Here is a 17,853-nt window from a genome sequence, read left to right on the forward strand (position 1 = left end):
CAGGGGGGCTGTCAGGAATGAGAGGAGGGGTTGGATGGGGCGGCGGGGATCCGGGAGTGGTCAGGGGACAGGGAGCGGGTGTGTGTGGATGGGGCAGGGATCCCAGGGGGGCTGTCAGGAATGAGAGGAGGGGTTGGATGGGGCAGCGGGGATCCGGGAGTGGTCAGGGGACAGGGAGCGGGTGTGTGTGGATGGGGCAGGGATCCCAGGGGGGCCGTCAGGAATGAGAGGAGCGGTTGGATGGGGCGGCGGAGGTCCGGGGGCAGTCAGGGGACAGGGAGTGGGGTGTGTGGATGGGGCAGGGGTCCCAGAGAGGCTGTCAGGGAACAGGGGGGTTTGGATGGGGGAAGAGTCCCGGGGGGGCAGATAGGAGGTGGGGGCTGGGCCCCAGCCCCCTCCCCTAACCAGCCCTCCATACAATTTATGAAACCCGATGCGGCCCTCAGGCCAAAAAGTTTGCCCGCCCCAGGTTAGAGTCCCGGGTCAATGTGCATGTGGCAGCAGGGCTAAGAGGGGCTCCTGCACGCTGGAGGCTGGGAATCAGGGGGCATCTGGAGCCCCCATGTAATCTCTAGTCTGCATCCTCTGCCATCTGCAGATGGCCTGGACCAATGCAGGTGCCCATGGAACCCCCTCCCCCAACTGCCGTGTCAGAGCAGGTAAAACAAACGAACCGGCGCCTTTCCCCAGCGCTCAATCCCCCCGTTATCTAAACTGATGGTCAAGGCCATCTGCAAATCATTCGTTAGTAGGCAAATCCACTCTCATGATTTGCATACAATGTTAGCAACCAAGCTCCCCATGCCCCCACCAAGGGGCCAGACCCGACCGAAGATCACTTGGCAGCCTCAGAGCCTTGGCTCAGGCCCCATCTCCTCAGGGAGACACCCTGCTGCCCTGCCTGGGAGCTGAGGGCCAAGGCCGGCACCTTCAAAGGGCTTGCCCCGGAGGCAGCCCGGCCGCATGACACCTCCTGAGGCCCCTTCCAACCCGAATACGCTACGGTTCTATGCCCACGGGGAGGAAGGCACAGCCACGGGCAGCTGGCAGCTGGCAGAGGAGGCAGCAGCCTGCCAAAGGGATTCTCAGGAAGCAGCTCATTGGGGCCCGGGAGCCAGCCAGCAAACTCACCAGCCAGGAAGGCCGAATGAAGCTCCCCGGGACACTACAGTCCAAGGCCTGTTCCCCAGGGTTGGCTTTATTTTCAAACAAGAGCAAATGCACCCAGACCACTGGGGCACCCACTGAGGGCTTTCCAGCATGGACGGGAGGGCCACACCCTTCCCAAACAGTGCTTCGCCCACACACCGCTCCCTGCCCCCGAGGCAAGAAGCCACACAGCTGACTCCCTGTAGGCCACGTGCTCGCGCCCAGGCACGTGGCCTGCGACTCCGGTGCCCAGTTTTAGGGCCCAAGCCCAGATCTTCCTAGATACATTGGCACAGATGTTCCCAGGTATAAATCAGTGGGAATTAGGGCCTAGTTACCTGTGAGGATCTAGGCCCAAATCCCTAACAGACACACGCACCCAAGACCCAGTGCCTCTCTCTGGACGTAGTGTGGGTGGAAGGAGGCTGTAGAAATCCCCACAGGGGAGAAACACACAGAACTCTGCTCCATTCCAGCTCTCCCTTTTAGCCTGCGCTGATTATCATCTATTAAAAAGCACCTTCCGCCTTAGCCACCACCTGAGTAACTGCAAACCTGTCCAACCGGCTCCTTACCTGGCTTCCCCTGCTTCCTGCTGAGCCCTCAGTGCCTGGATTTCCTCACAGATCACATCGTAAGGCTTATCCAACGTGTGCTCGCCCATGACCCAGACCCAGACTTCGCTGTCCGTGCCGAGCTTCCACTTCACCGACTTCCCATGTGCTGCAAGACAAACACTCAGGGCACTGGGGGGAGGGATAGCTCAGTGGTTTGAGCATTGGCCTGCTAAACCCAGGGTTGAGAGTTCAATTCTTGAGGGGGCCATTTGGGGAACTGGGGTAAAAATCTGGGGATTGGTCCTGCTTTGAGCAGGGGGTTGGACTAGATGACCTCCTGAAGTCCCTTCCAACCCTTATATTCTATGCTCATGCGCCTGTGACTGAACACACCCCTGTATTTACACACTCCAGTCATAATCTTAGTTTTCAAATGACATCTCTCCAGGCGTATTTTGTACAAATCGCTCCCTGATCAACAACAGGGTGAAATGTGTGTAGCAACAGTCCATGGAAAGTTAGGAACATTTGCTGAAATCGGGACTGATGGGGGGGGGGTAAACTAGTTTCTCAAAGACAAAGGACAAGCTGGTGCCTCTAGCCAGCTGTCATCAACATTAACTGGCAATCACCTGTCAAGTGGCAGCAAAGGGGGGCCAGGAACAGATCGATTTGCATTTGAACAAACAACACGGAACCACCTTCACCACAAGACCCATATCTCCACCCTCACAGTGGGAAGGAATTTTATCTAGGGGTGACCCTCAGGAAAATCCATTTCAAAGGGTGACTGGACTATACAAAAAGGGACAACCCCCACTCCCAGGGTATTCTCTCTTTCTCTCCCTCTCACTTCCTCTTTCACCTAAGACCACAAAGGTACCTGGGAATTTAGTCAGCCCTGTTGCTGGGAAATGTGAGAAGGGTTTCACCTTGAACCAAGTCTAGCTGGTTTAGTTACTAGAAAGTGGTTTATCTTTATTTCCTCTAGGAACCATTTATGACTGTAATGCCTTAGACTCACTTAAAATCTATCGCCTTGTAATTAAATAAACTTGTTTTATTCATTAATCAAAATGAATCCAGTGTTGTGTGTAAACTGAGCTGTTTGGGTGACTCCAGTTAAAGTACCAAACTGGTGTACACTGACCCCTTACAGGGGCAATGGACCCTAACATCTGGACAGAGGACAATGCACATTTTGGGGGGAATCTGGGGACTGGGAATGTGTGGGGGTCACCCTGGAGGTGGTAAGCAAGGTTGCTGGAAGCTGGACTGTGGCTGGTGTGTGGCTGGCAGGTTGTGGCTACACGCAGACGCTCAGGGTGTGACCTGCATGCTGTCTGGCTGTGTGTGTGGCACCCAGGTTGGGAGCAATAGCAACAAAGCATTTGCAGCACCCAAGGTTGCAGGGCAGGGGGTGACAACTCCTCACTAGTCTGGATTGCACCCCAGAATGTGATACCCCCAACCCTTGGTTACCTGGGGGCTAACTGCTTGGCAGGGGGGCAGGGCAGTTGTTCAGGGGAGGAAGCTGCTAGCAATTTGACATGATTTGCCAAGCTATATTCAAAAAGCCACTCTCAGTTTGAGCAGCAGCAGCCCGGGTCAGATTCGGGTCCCCTCCCCCACAAGTAGGGCCTTACACCACAAGCAGATAGACTGTAGTCAATGGGGCTATTTGTGGAGTAGGGTGTGATCCCAGATGCAGGGCGCAGGAGCAGACCACAAAGAAGATAGTGTGGCCTATTGGATAGAGCACTGGACTGGAACTCAGGGGACCTGGACTATATTTCCAGCTTTGCTGCTGGATGACCTTGGGTGAGTCACTTCATCGCTCCGTGCCTCAGTTTCCCCATCTGTGACATGGGAATAGCGACACTGAGCTCCCTTGTAAAGCACTTTGAGATCTACGGATAGAAAGCGCTAGATAAGAGCTGGGGTTGATGCTTATTATTATGTCCCCCTGGTCGTGGACTCCTCCCCTCCAAATCGTCTTCGTCAAATTCTCCCCCACCCCATTCATGTCCCCTTCTCTGGGGCTCTCTGTAACCCTGCCCACTCTGAGGAGCTCCCTGTGGCTCCTCAAAGCCCATTTCTCCTACTTGCTAATTCCAGGAGAGCACTTGACTGGGGAGTCCGGCCCGGGGAAACAGAGCTGCTCTCTCAGCTGCTAAGACCAGTCTCAGCTGCTCCCTGCCCCCGTGACCCTGAGGCCTCTGGGGAGCGGGAAGGCAGTGGCAGGGAGAGGTATTTCTAAAGGAGGGCTGCTGCAAATGCAAAGCTCAAGGCCACCTGGGCTAGGGAGCCTCTTGAACACTGGGTGTCCTCCTCTCCTGTGACAGACATGCTCCCCACCCCCACATACAGAGCTAGAAGTGCAGCCATCACCCAGCCCATGCTGACCTGCCTCAAAAATCCTTCAACCATCCGGCTTCCTGAAGAAGAGGGTCAAAAGTAACACAGTCCATTAGGCTACGCGCGGCCTGACGCCCGCTACTGCTTCAGCCAAGAGCGTGGGGCCTACAGAGCACGGCCCCTAGTTAGTTATTTCTGTTACAGTAGCACAAGAGGCTCTGTTGTCTACGCAGACAAGGGAAGCACTATGGGCCCCGTGTTACAGGCAGAGACATTAAGGGATTTGTCCAAGGTTACTGAGCGACAGCTAGGACCTGGGCCTGGCTGTTAGGGATAACAGTGCAGCGCCTGACTCCCTAGCCTTGGCTGTGTTCATTAGCCACCTCCTCGTAGAAAGATTTTTTCCTGCAGTAACCCTGGCACCCCCCCCGGGAGCTGTAACTTGAGCTGTAACCACTTTTCACCCAACAGCAGGTTGCTTGTAACCCGGCACAGCTGTATTTACCAGGCAGCAAGCCCAGTGCTGGGGGAGCCAGTTACCTTTCCTCTGGGTCACTTTCTTCGCTGAGTTCTTGTCTGCGGCAGCTTCTGTCTCCTTCCACCGTCTGACCTGCTCCTGCCTCATCTTGAGGAAGAGGATCTGTTTCTGCTCCTCACTGAGCTCTGCCAGCAGCTCAGGATCGATGTACATGTCTGCCAGGATCTGCTGCAGCATGGCCGCGGCTCTGGCACATCAGCACTCCTGGCAACACGCTTCGAAGACAGGATTCTCCTTCCCAGGCCAGGTACAGCCGCACCAACACCAAAAAAATCTCTCCACACCCAGAGCAGGCAGCAGGAACTCAGACTCACCATGGCAATTATAATCCCATCTCTCCACCTATTTTAGCTCAGACTTCCTGCACAGACTGAAAAAAGTAAATAAGTATCTTGGAACCTCCAATTATGATTCACGGAAATCACAGGAGATCTGAACTTGCCGGCAGAGCTTAAAGAAAAGCTGTGTCCTTGATCGTCCAGGGATGAATTGCCAAGATTTATAGTGAGAACATTCTTTTTCTGCCCCAGTAAATTTCACTGATACTGTGTGGAAACAAGTTCCCTGTATCACAAAAATCAGAGGTGTGGCTTACTTTGAGCTAGGCAAACATGCCATTACCTGGTGAGAGAGCAACGACCCAGTGAATCTACAACTTCCTCCCCCTCCCCCTCCACAAAGAAACTCCTTTGGGAATTGACTGGCACGCTCCAATTTGCCTAATACAGAATGGGGTGACATGGAGGTTTTGGGAGCCTGCTCTGCCCACAAAATCTCTCAAGTTATAACAATTTTTTTCAGCTAGATGGGCACCAGCAGGACAGCTAGTCCTTCTGCCCAGCTCTCACCAGGACTGAGCAGCCCAGGGTGACCCCCCCAGGCAGACAAGGCGGGAGCCAGACAGAAGTGGGGAGCGATGTGAGGAAGACGGGGGAACACGTTAACAAGCTCAGGGGGCACAAGGAGAACCTCTTTCTCCAGAGAAGTGTGAATGCTACGTTTGATCTTTGAACGCTTTAAGGGCGCTCTCCTCCACACTCACGCTGCAGCCCCCTCCAGAACTCGCATCGGAGCCTTTCAGAGCAGCTGGCAGGCTGCTTTCTGCTTCTTGACCCACATGCACCAAGGCTTCGTCTCCTGAAAGGTTACCTTGGGTTTGCAACCCAGGCAAGCGCTCAGCACAAACCCGTCCACCCCCTCTCATGCCAGACACCCACTGCACGTGCTCTGCTTCAAGTACCGCTGGGAGTCAGTCAGTCCCCATTTGGGAGTCAGATGCGTTTGTTGAACGGTCCCTTTCTTTTTATCACACCTGCCAGACATGAGAAGGAAACAAGTTCCTTACCTTTCACAGCCACCTCTAGAGCTAGCTGGGAGAGGCTTGCTGGCCTCCTAAGCAGGTGATATAGCCCATAGCCACAGGACTCCCCGATGTTTTGCCTTTATTGCCGAGAGGAGGGACTTGGCCAATTAGGCACCAGACGACATCTCAAGGGCTGCACAGCACCCCGTGTGTTCCAACCAGGCTCCGATCTCCTGGAAGCCCTGCAGGTGGAAGCAAAACAGTATCTCAGCTTCAATGTTTTTGTTTTCAAAACAAGGCACTGGTCAGCTCTCATCCGGAGGGGTGTGTCCAATTATGCTCACCCATGTCTGAGCGAGGTGGATTCACGCCAAAACAGGTGCAGAGCAAGTTGACGAGGCTGCGCAGGGGAACGGAGAGTCCGAGGAGAGGAAAACAGCTTGGCTTGTCCAGCCTTGCAAAACGCAGGCTGAGGGGCAGCTGTACAAATACAGCAGAGAGGGGTAAACCCCGGGGAGGGAGAAGAGCTAGTGAATGTAAAGGACAATGTTGGCACAAGAACCAATGGGGATAGACTGGCCATGAATCAATGTAGGCTGGGCAGTGAGCAGAAGGCTTCTGTCCATCAGAGGAGTGAGGGGCTGGCACAGCCTCCCCATAGGAGCAGTGGGGCAAACAACCCCACTAGCTTTAGGATGGAGCTGGCTCCGTTTATGATGGGGATTCATGACAGGGCTGCCTGTGAGCGCAGGGGACTGGACTCGCTGACCCAGGAGTTCCAAGCCACTCCTATGCCCTTGTGATGGGGTGCCTACCCCCACACGTGGGGAACCTGCCCAGTGGCAGCTGGAGGGTCGTCCTTGTCTAATGAATGACGAAACCCAGCGGGGGTGGCTGGGTGTGCTACAAGCAGAGGAAGTTTAAAGCGGAAGGGTGGCAGGGAGAAACCCTGCAATCACTCTGCGGATAGCAGGGAGCGAGGAGACCCGTAGGAATGGGGAGACAACTGCAGGGTAAGGAGAAAGCCCAGGGAAAGTCTCAGTAGGAAGAAGTCCAGGGAAGTACCAGCACTGGTGGAGTGACCCGTGACTGCCTGCCCTAGGGTTCCTGGAGTGGATCCCAGCATAGGACAACGACCTCAAAAGGGGAACTGGTCTGCAGGGCCCAGAATGAAGGGCAGCAGTGCAGGCAGAGGGCTCAGACGTTTGTTTTCACTGTACTGTCTGTTACCTCAGAAGGACTGGGACTAACTGCGACTGAGCCAGAAGGCTAAGCCACGAGAAGAGGCACCTTACGTGCCCCTCCTCTGCTGGGCCGTTCTGCCCCAAACTTGGTCTCCTCTGGGGCAGAGTGCTTCCGTGGGGTTGGCGTCCACCATCCGGGTGTCCCCATCCACCTGCAACCTCAGACCAGACATGGTGACCAGCTGAATTTAAGCCGATTAGTCAGTGGAGAAAACAAAGTTAACCAGGAGTCCCTCAGTAACAGCGAGGGAAGAGGGTAAGGGCTTGGCTACACTTGCAGGTGTGCAACGCTGGGAGTTACAGCTGTCTTCGTACAGCTGTGTAGGGAAAGCGCTGGAGTGTGGCCACACTGACAGCTACTGCGCTGCAGTGTGACAACATTTGCAGCGCTGTTGGGAGTGGTGCATTATGGGCAGCTATCCCAGCGTTCAAGTGGCTGCAACATGCTTTTCAAAAGAGGAGGGTGGGGTGGAGTGTGACAGGGAGCGTGGGGGAGAGAGAGAGTGGATTTTTGGAGCTGACACTGTGTGAGCTCCCTGCCTTGCAAGTTCTAAGGACTGGAAGATACACAGCACCAACCTTCAATCATTTTAAAAGTTTGGACCCCTTCCCCTACCCCTCTCTTATTCACTAAATGCAAATAGCCTTCAGACCACATAAGCAGCTGCTCCAAAACGGACTCCCCTCTCCCCGCCGTGTTGCTTCTCTCCTCAAGCAAACATTAGCTGTGAACATTCCAAAAGAATCCCCCTGCCTGCCTCTGCTGGAGCAAACAGGAGCTGTGTTTGTTTTTTAGAAGGAGCCCGGAGTTCACAACAAAACAGCAGAGTGGCTGAACAGGCGTTCTGGGATACCGCCGAATACCTCGGAGGCCAATTACAGCACTTTTGGTGGCCACACTTGCGGAGCAGCGCTGCATCACCAGCGCTGCAATCCTTATACCCCAGGCAGAGCTGGAGTACAGCCAGCGCTGCAGCCAGGGAGATGCAGCGCTGTATGTGCCTTGCAAGTGTGGACGGTGACTAAGTTGCAGCGCTATAAACCCACCACCAGCGCTGCAACTCTCCAGTGTAGTCAAGCCCTAAGTTGTGCCTTCACTGAAGCGCTACAGTTGCGCAGCAGCTGCGTATTAAGTGTGGCCAAGCCCGGGCACAAGACCAATAGTTAACAAGTACCATAAGGGAACACTGAAAAGAACTTTGAAGAGAAAGTTCAAGAGGGCGTGACACCGTTAAGCAGCAAACAGGGGAGGTCTGTGCAGTCCGCCCAGTGAATTCCAGCCAGCAGGTTTGGTTGGCCGGCCGGCCCCAGTCGATGAATCCCCTTTCCAACCCTAGCCCTAGGCCAGGGAGCCCTACTGACCTAAATAACCACCTAAAGAAGGAAAAGGAGCCCTTCTTTTTGTAACCCGAATCCAAGTATGGACAAGCCTCCTAACACAACCCCTAATCCTGTGACAGGAAACCATATTCTTTATAACCCTAAACCCAGATGGGGAGCCCTACTGACTCCAGCCCTAACTGTAGGCTGATCCCAATTCTAGGCCCAAGTTGAGGAGCCCAACACTTTGCAACCCTATGCTGGATCGCTACTGAACTAAACCCTAGACTGGGGGTGCCCTCTACTCTATAACCTTAGCCCTAGGCTGGGGTGCCCCACCCTTTGCAAATCTAACTCCTAAACAGGGATCCCTCCTGACCTAATCCTAACCCTAGGCCCAGGAGCCTAGGGACCCCTCTGACACTGGCAGACCAGGTGCCAAGCTCATGCCAAGGCCCCCAGGCCTCACTGAACACTGACAATGCACAGCTGGAAACCAGTCTGGCTCAGCTGTCTGTTAGTATACTCAAAATAGGTACTATGTTTATAGAGATGTGTTTAGCGTTTGGACGTTATGAAATGCTTGTAAGCTGTTGCCTGTATTATCTCACTTATAACCTCTGTATCTCATGTTATTAGGGAATGTTTAAGTGTTTGCTCTGTAACTATAAAAGTGTTTGCTATGACATTGGGGGGCGGAGGGGGGACCAAAGTCAGGAAAGCAGCATTACCAAGTGTGAAATACCAGTTTACCACAAGAGATGTCATCTCCTGCCCAACAAAAGAAGGCCTAGAGACACCAGACAAACCATTGTGGAACATCAGTGGACAAAAGACTGTGTTGGTTGTTTTCCCCACACCCATGAACAGGGGAAATGCCCAAACATTGGTCCCATCACACCCTGAACTCTGGGGAAAGGGAATAAAGATCCCTGCCAAGAAGAAATTGTCATCACTCTGCTGCTTCTGCTTCTAACTCCATCCCGGGGCTGGGAAGCCCCACCCTGTATAAGCCTAGCCCTAGGTTGGGGAGCCATCCTAACCCAAACCATAGACCGGGGACCCCTATTTGTCAGGCACTGCCTCCCAGTAGTCAGGCCCAGTGGTTGGAGTGGAGGTTGAAGCCAGACACAGGGTCAGACTGGGCCAAGGGTGGCACTGCAATCGAGACCCAGGGACAGGCCAGAGTCAGAACTGAGATCAGAGTCCACAGATAAAGTCCCGCTGCAAGCCAGGGGTCGAAACCAGGTGTCCAGAGTCAGTACTGTAGCTAAAGCCCAGGTACAGGCTAAAGAGCAAAGCCGGATGATCCGAGTCCAAGGGTCAGGGAGAGGAGGAAAGGCTGGAGCAGGTCAGAAACAGGGCTGGACCAGGGCTCAGGCTAGGCTGAGTGTCGAGAGTCCAGTACACTGTGTGGCTGCAGGAGGGTTCCTGGCTGGGTAGTGCTGTTCACAGACAGAGCTGCAGCTTTGGCGGAGCTGGAGAAATAGCTGGGCCTGGGGGGTCACCTGACTCAGGCTCTACTGGGATAGGTTGCTACCGCATGCCCGAGGGCAAGTTACTGCCGGAGCTGTGGGCAGGGTACGTGAGCGCAGCTGGGTGGTTGCTGCATGCCTGAGCAGTGGCTCACTGAAGCACAGGGGATGAGTAGGTGTAGGCTCCCCCATTACTAAAGGCCCCTCGGTTTAAGGACAGAAGCCACTGGAGCTAGGCATCAACTAACCCTGGGGGACAACAAATGAAAACATGGTGATGGGAGTGAAGGTTCCGGGGATAAAATCAGGATACAAAAGGGAACGCCAAGCAGAGAACGCTGCTCTGCTCCTTGAAAGCATCTAGGGAGCCCTACCCTTTTCAACCCTACCTCTAGCCCAGGGAACCCAACTGAGCCCAACCCTCGCCATAGGAAGGGTTGGGCTCTGCAGTCTAACCAGAACTCTAGACCGGGGATCCCTACTGAACCAAACCATAACTCCAGAGCGGTGGGGCCCTCTGCTTTGTAACCTTAACCCTAGGCCAGACAGCCCTACTCTTTGCAAATGTAACCATAGACCAGTGATCTCTACTGACCCAACCCTAACTTTTGGCCAGGGATCCCTACTGAATGCAACCTTCATCTGATGCCAGGGGCTCTACCTTTGTACCCACAGCCCTATGACAGAGAGCCCTACCTTTTGTAATCCTAGCCATAGTCTGGGGAGCCCTACTGATCCTAGGCTGGGGAGCCATACGCTTTCTAACTCTACCCCTAGGCAGGGGAACTCTACTGAAACCAACCCTAACCCTAGAATGAGGCATCCTACTGACCTAACAGTAACCCTAGGTTGAAGACTCTTTCCATTTGTAACCTTAACCTGGGTAACCTAGTGACCCCACCCCTACCATAACACAGGGGAATCTTTAGTGTAGCCGGCATGTAAATATCTTGCAACACCGGCTACAACAGTGCCATGTGAATGCCTGTTCTCACTTTCAGGTGACATTGTAAACAGGAAGCGGGCAACATTATCTCCTGCAAATTGTAACCAAACTTGTTTGTCTGAGTGACTGGCTGAACAAGAAGTAGGACTGAGTGGACTTGTAGGCTCTAAAGTTTTACATTGTTTTGTTTTTGAATGCAGGGTTTTTTTCGTACATAATTCTACATTTGTGAGTCCAACTTCCATGATAAAGAGAGAGCACTACTATATTAGGTGAATTGAAAACTATTTATTTGGGTTTTTGTTTTTTTTACAGTGCAAATATTTGTAATAAAAATATAAAGTGAGCCGTATACACTTCGTATTGTGTTGTAATTGAAATCAATATATTTGAAAATGTAGAAAACATCAAAAAATATTTAAATTGTATTCTATTATTAATAGCGCAATTAATTGTGTTAATCGCTTGACAGCCCTACTACAAAGAGATTGATTTTAAGTGAGTACAAGTATATGGCATTAAAATCAGAAATAGTTACAAGAGAAATAAATATAAAACACTTCCTAGGACTTAAACTTAACAAGATAGACTTGGTTCAAGATAAAATTCTTACCACATGGTCCCAGCAACAAAGGTGACCAGATTTCAGGTCAAGATCCCAACGTCAAATGAGATGGTTTATTTTGTCTTCTCACATGAAGGAGCGAGAGATGAAGAGGACAAGAGAACTTGGTGTGTTCCCTCCTCACTTTTTATAGTTCAGTATCCCTTTGAAATTCATTTTCCTCAGGGTTACCCCTAGATAAAGTTCATTTCTGCTATGAGGTTGGAGTCAAGGAGTCTGGTGGTGAAAGAAGAGCTGCTGGTGGCTGTTTGCTAAAATGCAGATATTTTTGTTCCTGCTCCCACCCCCCTTTCTTGCCAAAGAATAGCCACTTGACAGGTGACGGCCCATCAGCTTTAATGACACCTGGCCAGAGCTGTCAGTTTGTCCTTTGTCTGAGAAACACGTTTACCCACGCCCAGACTTATCTGGGAAACACACTTCAGTCATGATTTCAGCTTATGTTTAAACTTTACATATAATGTTGCTACACACATTTCTCTGTGATATTATTGACCCAGTGAGTTCTTAGTTTTCAAATGATACTTCACAAGGCATATTTTGTACAACAGTGTGTAGGGTGCAAATACAGGGGTGCATTCCGTCACACTCATCCCCACTGTAATCCCCCATGAGGGGTTGGAAGGCAGGACTCCAAATTGCATCCCATAAACCTCATGTCTCAATCGCGTGGAAGTAATACTTCATACAAGAGGCAATAGCCAGTAGGAGGTCTCCATGGTGTTCTCACCCCTTCCATCTCAGGAATCACAAACTGCAACTAGACAGTCCTTGTAGGGATTTCAACTTACAAGTTCAGTCACTGGCTCAGATAAAAGGCTTTGTGGAATTTCCCGACAAGACTTTCCCCGCAGAGTCAATATTACCATCTCCACGACTGGCAAGCTTAAAATAATAAACTTCCTACCAATTGGCCACCTACTTAAAAAAAAAACACAGGAATTTATGCCTTAATTTAGAACCAACCATAATTATGGAGCCTCCATAATTCTACATTAGAAGAGTGTAGAGAGGACTGAACCAAGATCACATGCCCACGAGGAGAAAGATACTATTGTCCCTACTTTACAGCTAGGGAGCCGAGAGAGAGAGAGACTTGCCCAGGGTTATACATGGAGACTGTGACAGAGCCAGAGAACTGAACCTAGAGTTCTTGAGTCCTGGTCAAACGCCTCAGCCACAAGGCTAGCTTTGCTCACGGAGGGTATGTATTCACTGAAATTAAAACCTGCCATGGCCCATGCCAGCTAACTGGGGCTCAGGCTAAGGGACCATTTAATTGTAGATATTCAGGCTTGTGCTGCAGCTTGAGCTCTGGGACCCACCCCCCTTGCAGAATCTTAGCACCCAGGCTCCAGCCCGAGCGTCGGCACCACAATTAAACAGCCTTTTAGCCCATGCCCTGAAAGCTGGAGTCAGTGGCACAGGCCAACCACAGGTTTTCACACTGCAGTATAGACATGCCCTGAAATTCCTCCTGCAGATCGTAACCCAGGAGTAGCTTTTCTGTGTGCACAGAGACATGCTGGGTAAGAGAGGAGGAAGATTATTCTGCATGTCCACATGAAAAAAAACACATGGTTAAAGTAACAAAAACTGGAGACATCTCTTTTGCACCGGCTAGCTTAGCCAGTCAGAACATGGGCTTACCTAAGCTAATGAGGCCTGAGATAATAAAGCAAGAACCAAAGATTTTAAACCATTTTGTTTATTTTTCACTCTAAACCAATGACGCTTCAAGAAACCAAGCTGTTTGGATGAGATGAACTGGTTTTTTGGACATCTCTTTATGATTTTTTCTACATATATTCATAGATTACAAAAACAGAAGAATCTGATTATTATCTGGAGTGTCATAGAAAAGGAAGTTTGTAAAAGTGGCACCAAGAAGAAAAATCATGATTCGGCAAGTCTATTTAGTTTTTTGGCTGCCACATTACAGATCTGTTTGCAAGCACCAGAAATTCACCACCTTTCAACGGAGCGTGACCAGCTCTTCTGATGAAGTTGGGTGAATGGCAACCGTCTCATCAAAGCTGGCCTTTGTTGCTCCCATTTTGACTGCTACAGCGAAACCTTGCAGCATTTCGTCGCATCCTAGGCCCTGCATGTGTAGTCCCACCACCTTCAAACAATAAGAAACTTAATTTATTAAAGATGAGCATGTAATGACAGTCATCACTGCACCCCAGCTAGAGAATCTTCATCACCCTGATCACTCATTGGCAGAGGGGAAACTACTGCTGACCCAGTCGACAGTCTTTCAAATAACAAATCTACATATGATTACATGTTCAAAAACATTGTTAATGAAGAGTTAAGGTTGCCCAGTGCTGTTTCCAGCCTGTGGAAAGCAGCTTGCTTCAGAATGTGGAAAGTGGCTAATGTAAACCTCTGAAAACCAGGAAATACAAAAAGTTAAGGTCCCTGCCATCCCCCCAACACAACCACAACTCCGTGCCCCTACTGCTGGCAAAACCACTGGGAATGGGTCAGCATGGATATGGCAAAGGTTAAACTACCAGGAAAGTAGAGGATTCTCCATCTCTTGAAATGGTCAAATCAAGACTGGATGCCTGTCTCAAAGATACTTTAGTCAAACACATTAGGCCCAATACAGGTGTAACTGGATGAAATTCTATGGCCTGTGTTATACATGATGTCAGACTAGACGGGCATAATGGACCCCTCCAACCTTAAATTCTATAAGTAGATATGAGGAAGGACTAAGACCGTGCCATTGTTTGTGTTGTGTTCTATAGATCTGAATTCTAACAAATCTGCATACCCTGCCCAGGTATGTTTGAATTCTAGCAAATCTGCATAGCCACCCAAGGTACGTTCACTGTGTTAGTTGCAACTGTACTGAACGGTGGAGGGATTGGCTGGAGCCACTTGGCAAAGCTGACTGATATGATTAGAAGAGTGTGTACCTTGAAGGATCAAAGATAATTTTACCACTCAATTTTGTAAGTTATGTCAGCAGAAATGCACTAGACAAAGTTACTTATCTTTGTAACTGAAGGTTCTTCTAGATCAAAAGTGAGCAAACTATGGCTCGTGGAACCGTCCTGCCCAGCCCCTGAGCTCCGGCCAGGGAGGCTAGCCCCCGGCCCCTCCCCTGCTTTCCCCCCTCCCCCGAAGCCACGCCACCACACGGGCAGCACTGTGGCCCACCACTTCTGCAGGGCAGTGTGGCGGCATGTCTGGCTCCGGCTGGGTTGCGAGCTCCTGCTGCTCTGAGCGGCATGGTAAGGGGCCGGGGAGTTGGATAGGGGATGGTGTCCTGGGAGGGCAGTTAGGGGTGGGGGGGTCCCGGGAGGGGATGGTCAGGGGACAAGGAGTGGTGGGGGAGGGTTTGGATGGGTCAGGAATTTTGAGGGAGGGCAGTCAGGGGCGGGAAGTGGGAGGGGATGGATGGGGGCAGGGGTCAGGCTGTTTGGGGAGGCACAGCCTTCCTACCCGGCTCTCCATACAGTTTTGCAACCCCAATGTGGCCCTCGGGCCAAAAAGTTTACCCACCCCTGTTCTAGATGTATAGTCCCCACCTGTATTCCACTGTGAGTGCACATGAACTCCATGTGTCTGGATTGAGAGAATTCTTGAAAACACCATCCACTGGTCTGTGCATGTGCCTCCAACCATGGAGATAAAAGGCAGAGCAGACCATTGCTTTTCCTGCCGCAAACAGAAAAATGACCGAAGCAGAGGGGAAGGAGGGTGGATAGTGGAATACAAATAGGGGCCACACATCTTGAAGGACCTCCAATTACAAAGGTAAATAACCGTTTTGTCATCTTTGAGTGCTGGTACCTATGTAAATTCCACTGTGGATGACTGACAAGCAGTACTCAAATAGGAGGAGGGTAAGAGGATGCAGGCAGCGGAGCCATTTGACGGACCACCGTCCCAAAGGATGTGTCAGCACAGGAGTCCTGAACTGAAGGATGATGTCTTGAAAATGCATGGACAGAACTCCACGTAGCTGCTCTGCAAATGTCCAGTAGAGGTACTTCTTGGAGTGATGGTACTGATGTTGGTTGTGCACTTGTAGAATGAGCCCTAACCCCCTGACAGGAAGTCATATTAGATAAATTGTAGCAGCGTAAGATACAGGCCAATATCCATTTAAAGATGCTCAGAGGATATAGTTTGACCTCGAACTCTTTTCACTCAGCAATAAGCAATCTGGGAGATTTTCTGGTTGGTTTTGTTTTTGTACATAAAAGGCTAGGGCTTGATGCACATCAAGAAAATTAAGTCTTCTATTTTCTTCAGATGTGTGTGGTTTTGGGAAAAAACACAGATATATGAATTGACTGGTCCAAGTGAAATGTTGAAATTATCTTGGGGGTGAATTTAGGGTATAAATGCAATGAAACCATGACTCTATGGAATATGGTGTAAGGTGGATATGCCAGCAGCTCTCTGAGCTCACACACCATTCTGGCTGAGGTGATGGCCACCAGGAATGCAATCTTCAAGGACAGGAGAGACATGAAACATGTAGATAGTGGTTTGAAGGGAGGCTTAGTGTGCACCGAAAGAACAAGGTTTAAGTCCCATTAGGTCATAGGTTTCCTTACTGGTGGAAAGATTCTGATTAGGCCCTTCCAGAATCTGGTAGTCAGTGGGTGAACAAAGACTGAGTAACCATCTGACGCTTTGTGGTACACACCGTTTGCTGCCAGGTGGACCCATACAGACCTGATGGGAAAATCTATGGGTTTTGAATGAAAGAGGATAGTCCAGAATAATAGGAGTACCTTAACCTTAGAGGCTGCAGGGAAGTTTTTGTTGAGCCCAGAGAGAGAAACGCTTCCATTTGGTTGTGTAGCATTTTCTAGTGGAATCTTTTCTATCATTAGTAAGAACGCTTTGCACAGCTTCAGAACAAGAACTGTTCATGCATGTCAAGATATGTATCCCATAATACCCTGCAAAACTGAGGTAATCTTTGGTACTAGACAATCCAAAACCTCTCAAAAACAAAACACTTTAATTCTATGTCTTGGTACAGGGTGGCAGGTGCCTTCATGGGCAACTAGTTTGGAATGTAGTATTCAAAACAGAGAGAAGGAAAGGTACCCTGGTACCAGAAAAACAAGGTAAAAAGCTGATTGGATGACTTGTGCGCTTTCAATTTTGTTATAAATATGGGTAGGGTTTGGGTATTTTGGGGGAGGGGGGAGAGGGGTATTTCAAAAACATTTTCTGTGTAAGGGGCACTGCACATTGCAAGAAAACAGTTTCCCAGAAGGAGTGGTATGTATATCTCCTTTTCATATTGCTACTATTTTGTCTTTAGACAATAAATTGGGTAAACTTGCTTGTTTGGTCTCAAGCATTTTTAATCTCCCCTCCCCTCTGCAGCCTCAAGTCCCTCTCTCCTCATTTCTCCACTCCTCCACCCCTAATATCCCTCTCAAGAGGCATTCACATGTCTAACCCTCCCCTGTGCCTCACCAAAGACTGATTACATCCCCTTCCCGCCCACAAACAACATTGCCACCCAGGCCTCAAATTGTAGTAACCTTCAGCCACTTAATCCAAAAGTCCCTTTGTTTTAGGTGAGGGGTGGTGATGACTTGGTCCTTAGTTATGTTAACTGAAGGGTGAGTTCACAGCCATCAAGTGAACCATCCAGTCATTAGTATTTTTCAGTTTAACACTACAAGACAGAAGAAGGAAATCAGTTTTGGGGGCTGGCCTGTAACTGGAGAAAACCAGTGGCCAAATAATCCCAAATGTGGATCGACACCCCATGAGGCACATAACATTTCAAAGCAATCAGTGTCACCATTCAGATTTTACAGCACTTAGAAAAGTCGAGTTTTAAAGCATATAGAATGGAGGGAATGGAAACCCTCTAGCTGTTTTTCTGTATTGGTGCATGTCTAGTGTAAAAATGTCCATTTTCTTAAATATCATTCCCAATTTTGGTCCCCCAAAAATGTAGTGAGTGCCATGCACTACCTTGGGTAAAACTCGAGAGACAAACTATTTTGATCCATAGCCCACCAAAAGTTTAATATCTAGAGCCCTGCGCAGATACACAAATGTGCATCTGCATCCAATCTGCAAAAATTATCTACGGATAGCCACGGATGTGCAGGGCTCTACACTGAGGGCTGGGCTGGGGCACCACCCCCCCATCCCAGTGAGGGAGAGATGTGCCTGCAGCTGTAGGGAGCCATCACGGACCCTCCACCTGCTGCAGGCACGGGGCCTGAGCAGCCCCCCTCCCCAGTATCGCAGCCCCCCGCCCAGGGCAGGTGGAGGGACCCAGGCTCCCCGTCCTGGCTCCGTCTGGGAATGGGGGCAGCTCAGAGCCACAG

At 50.5% G+C, this 17,853-nt stretch overlaps 2 protein-coding genes across 2 annotated transcripts in view; both read right to left on the reverse strand.

Moving 5' to 3' along the window:
• Positions 1 to 1,720: 1,720 nt before the first annotated feature.
• On the reverse strand, positions 1,721 to 6,096 carry LOC123371982 (SH2 domain-containing protein 4A-like). The gene is made up of 3 exons (XM_045019901.1): positions 5,948 to 6,096; positions 4,605 to 4,972; positions 1,721 to 1,872 (listed from the first exon to the last, which is right to left on the reverse strand). The coding sequence occupies exons 2-3, from the start codon at positions 4,777 to 4,779 to the stop codon at positions 1,721 to 1,723; spliced, it is 327 nt and encodes a 108-aa protein (XP_044875836.1). The 5' UTR covers positions 4,780 to 4,972; positions 5,948 to 6,096.
• A 5,205-nt stretch (positions 6,097 to 11,301) lies between these two features.
• The window catches only part of GSR (glutathione-disulfide reductase), a 43,716-nt gene continuing 37,164 nt past the window's right edge, over positions 11,302 to 17,853 (reverse strand). The window contains exon 13 of the mRNA XM_045018884.1: positions 11,302 to 13,640. Within this exon, the coding sequence (XP_044874819.1) occupies positions 13,491 to 13,640 (150 nt within the window). The 3' untranslated portion in view covers positions 11,302 to 13,490. The remainder of the gene's footprint in view (positions 13,641 to 17,853) is intronic.

This window comes from Mauremys mutica, chromosome 5 (genome assembly GCF_020497125.1).
Source record: "Mauremys mutica isolate MM-2020 ecotype Southern chromosome 5, ASM2049712v1, whole genome shotgun sequence".
Classification (NCBI taxonomy): domain Eukaryota; kingdom Metazoa; phylum Chordata; order Testudines; family Geoemydidae; genus Mauremys; species Mauremys mutica.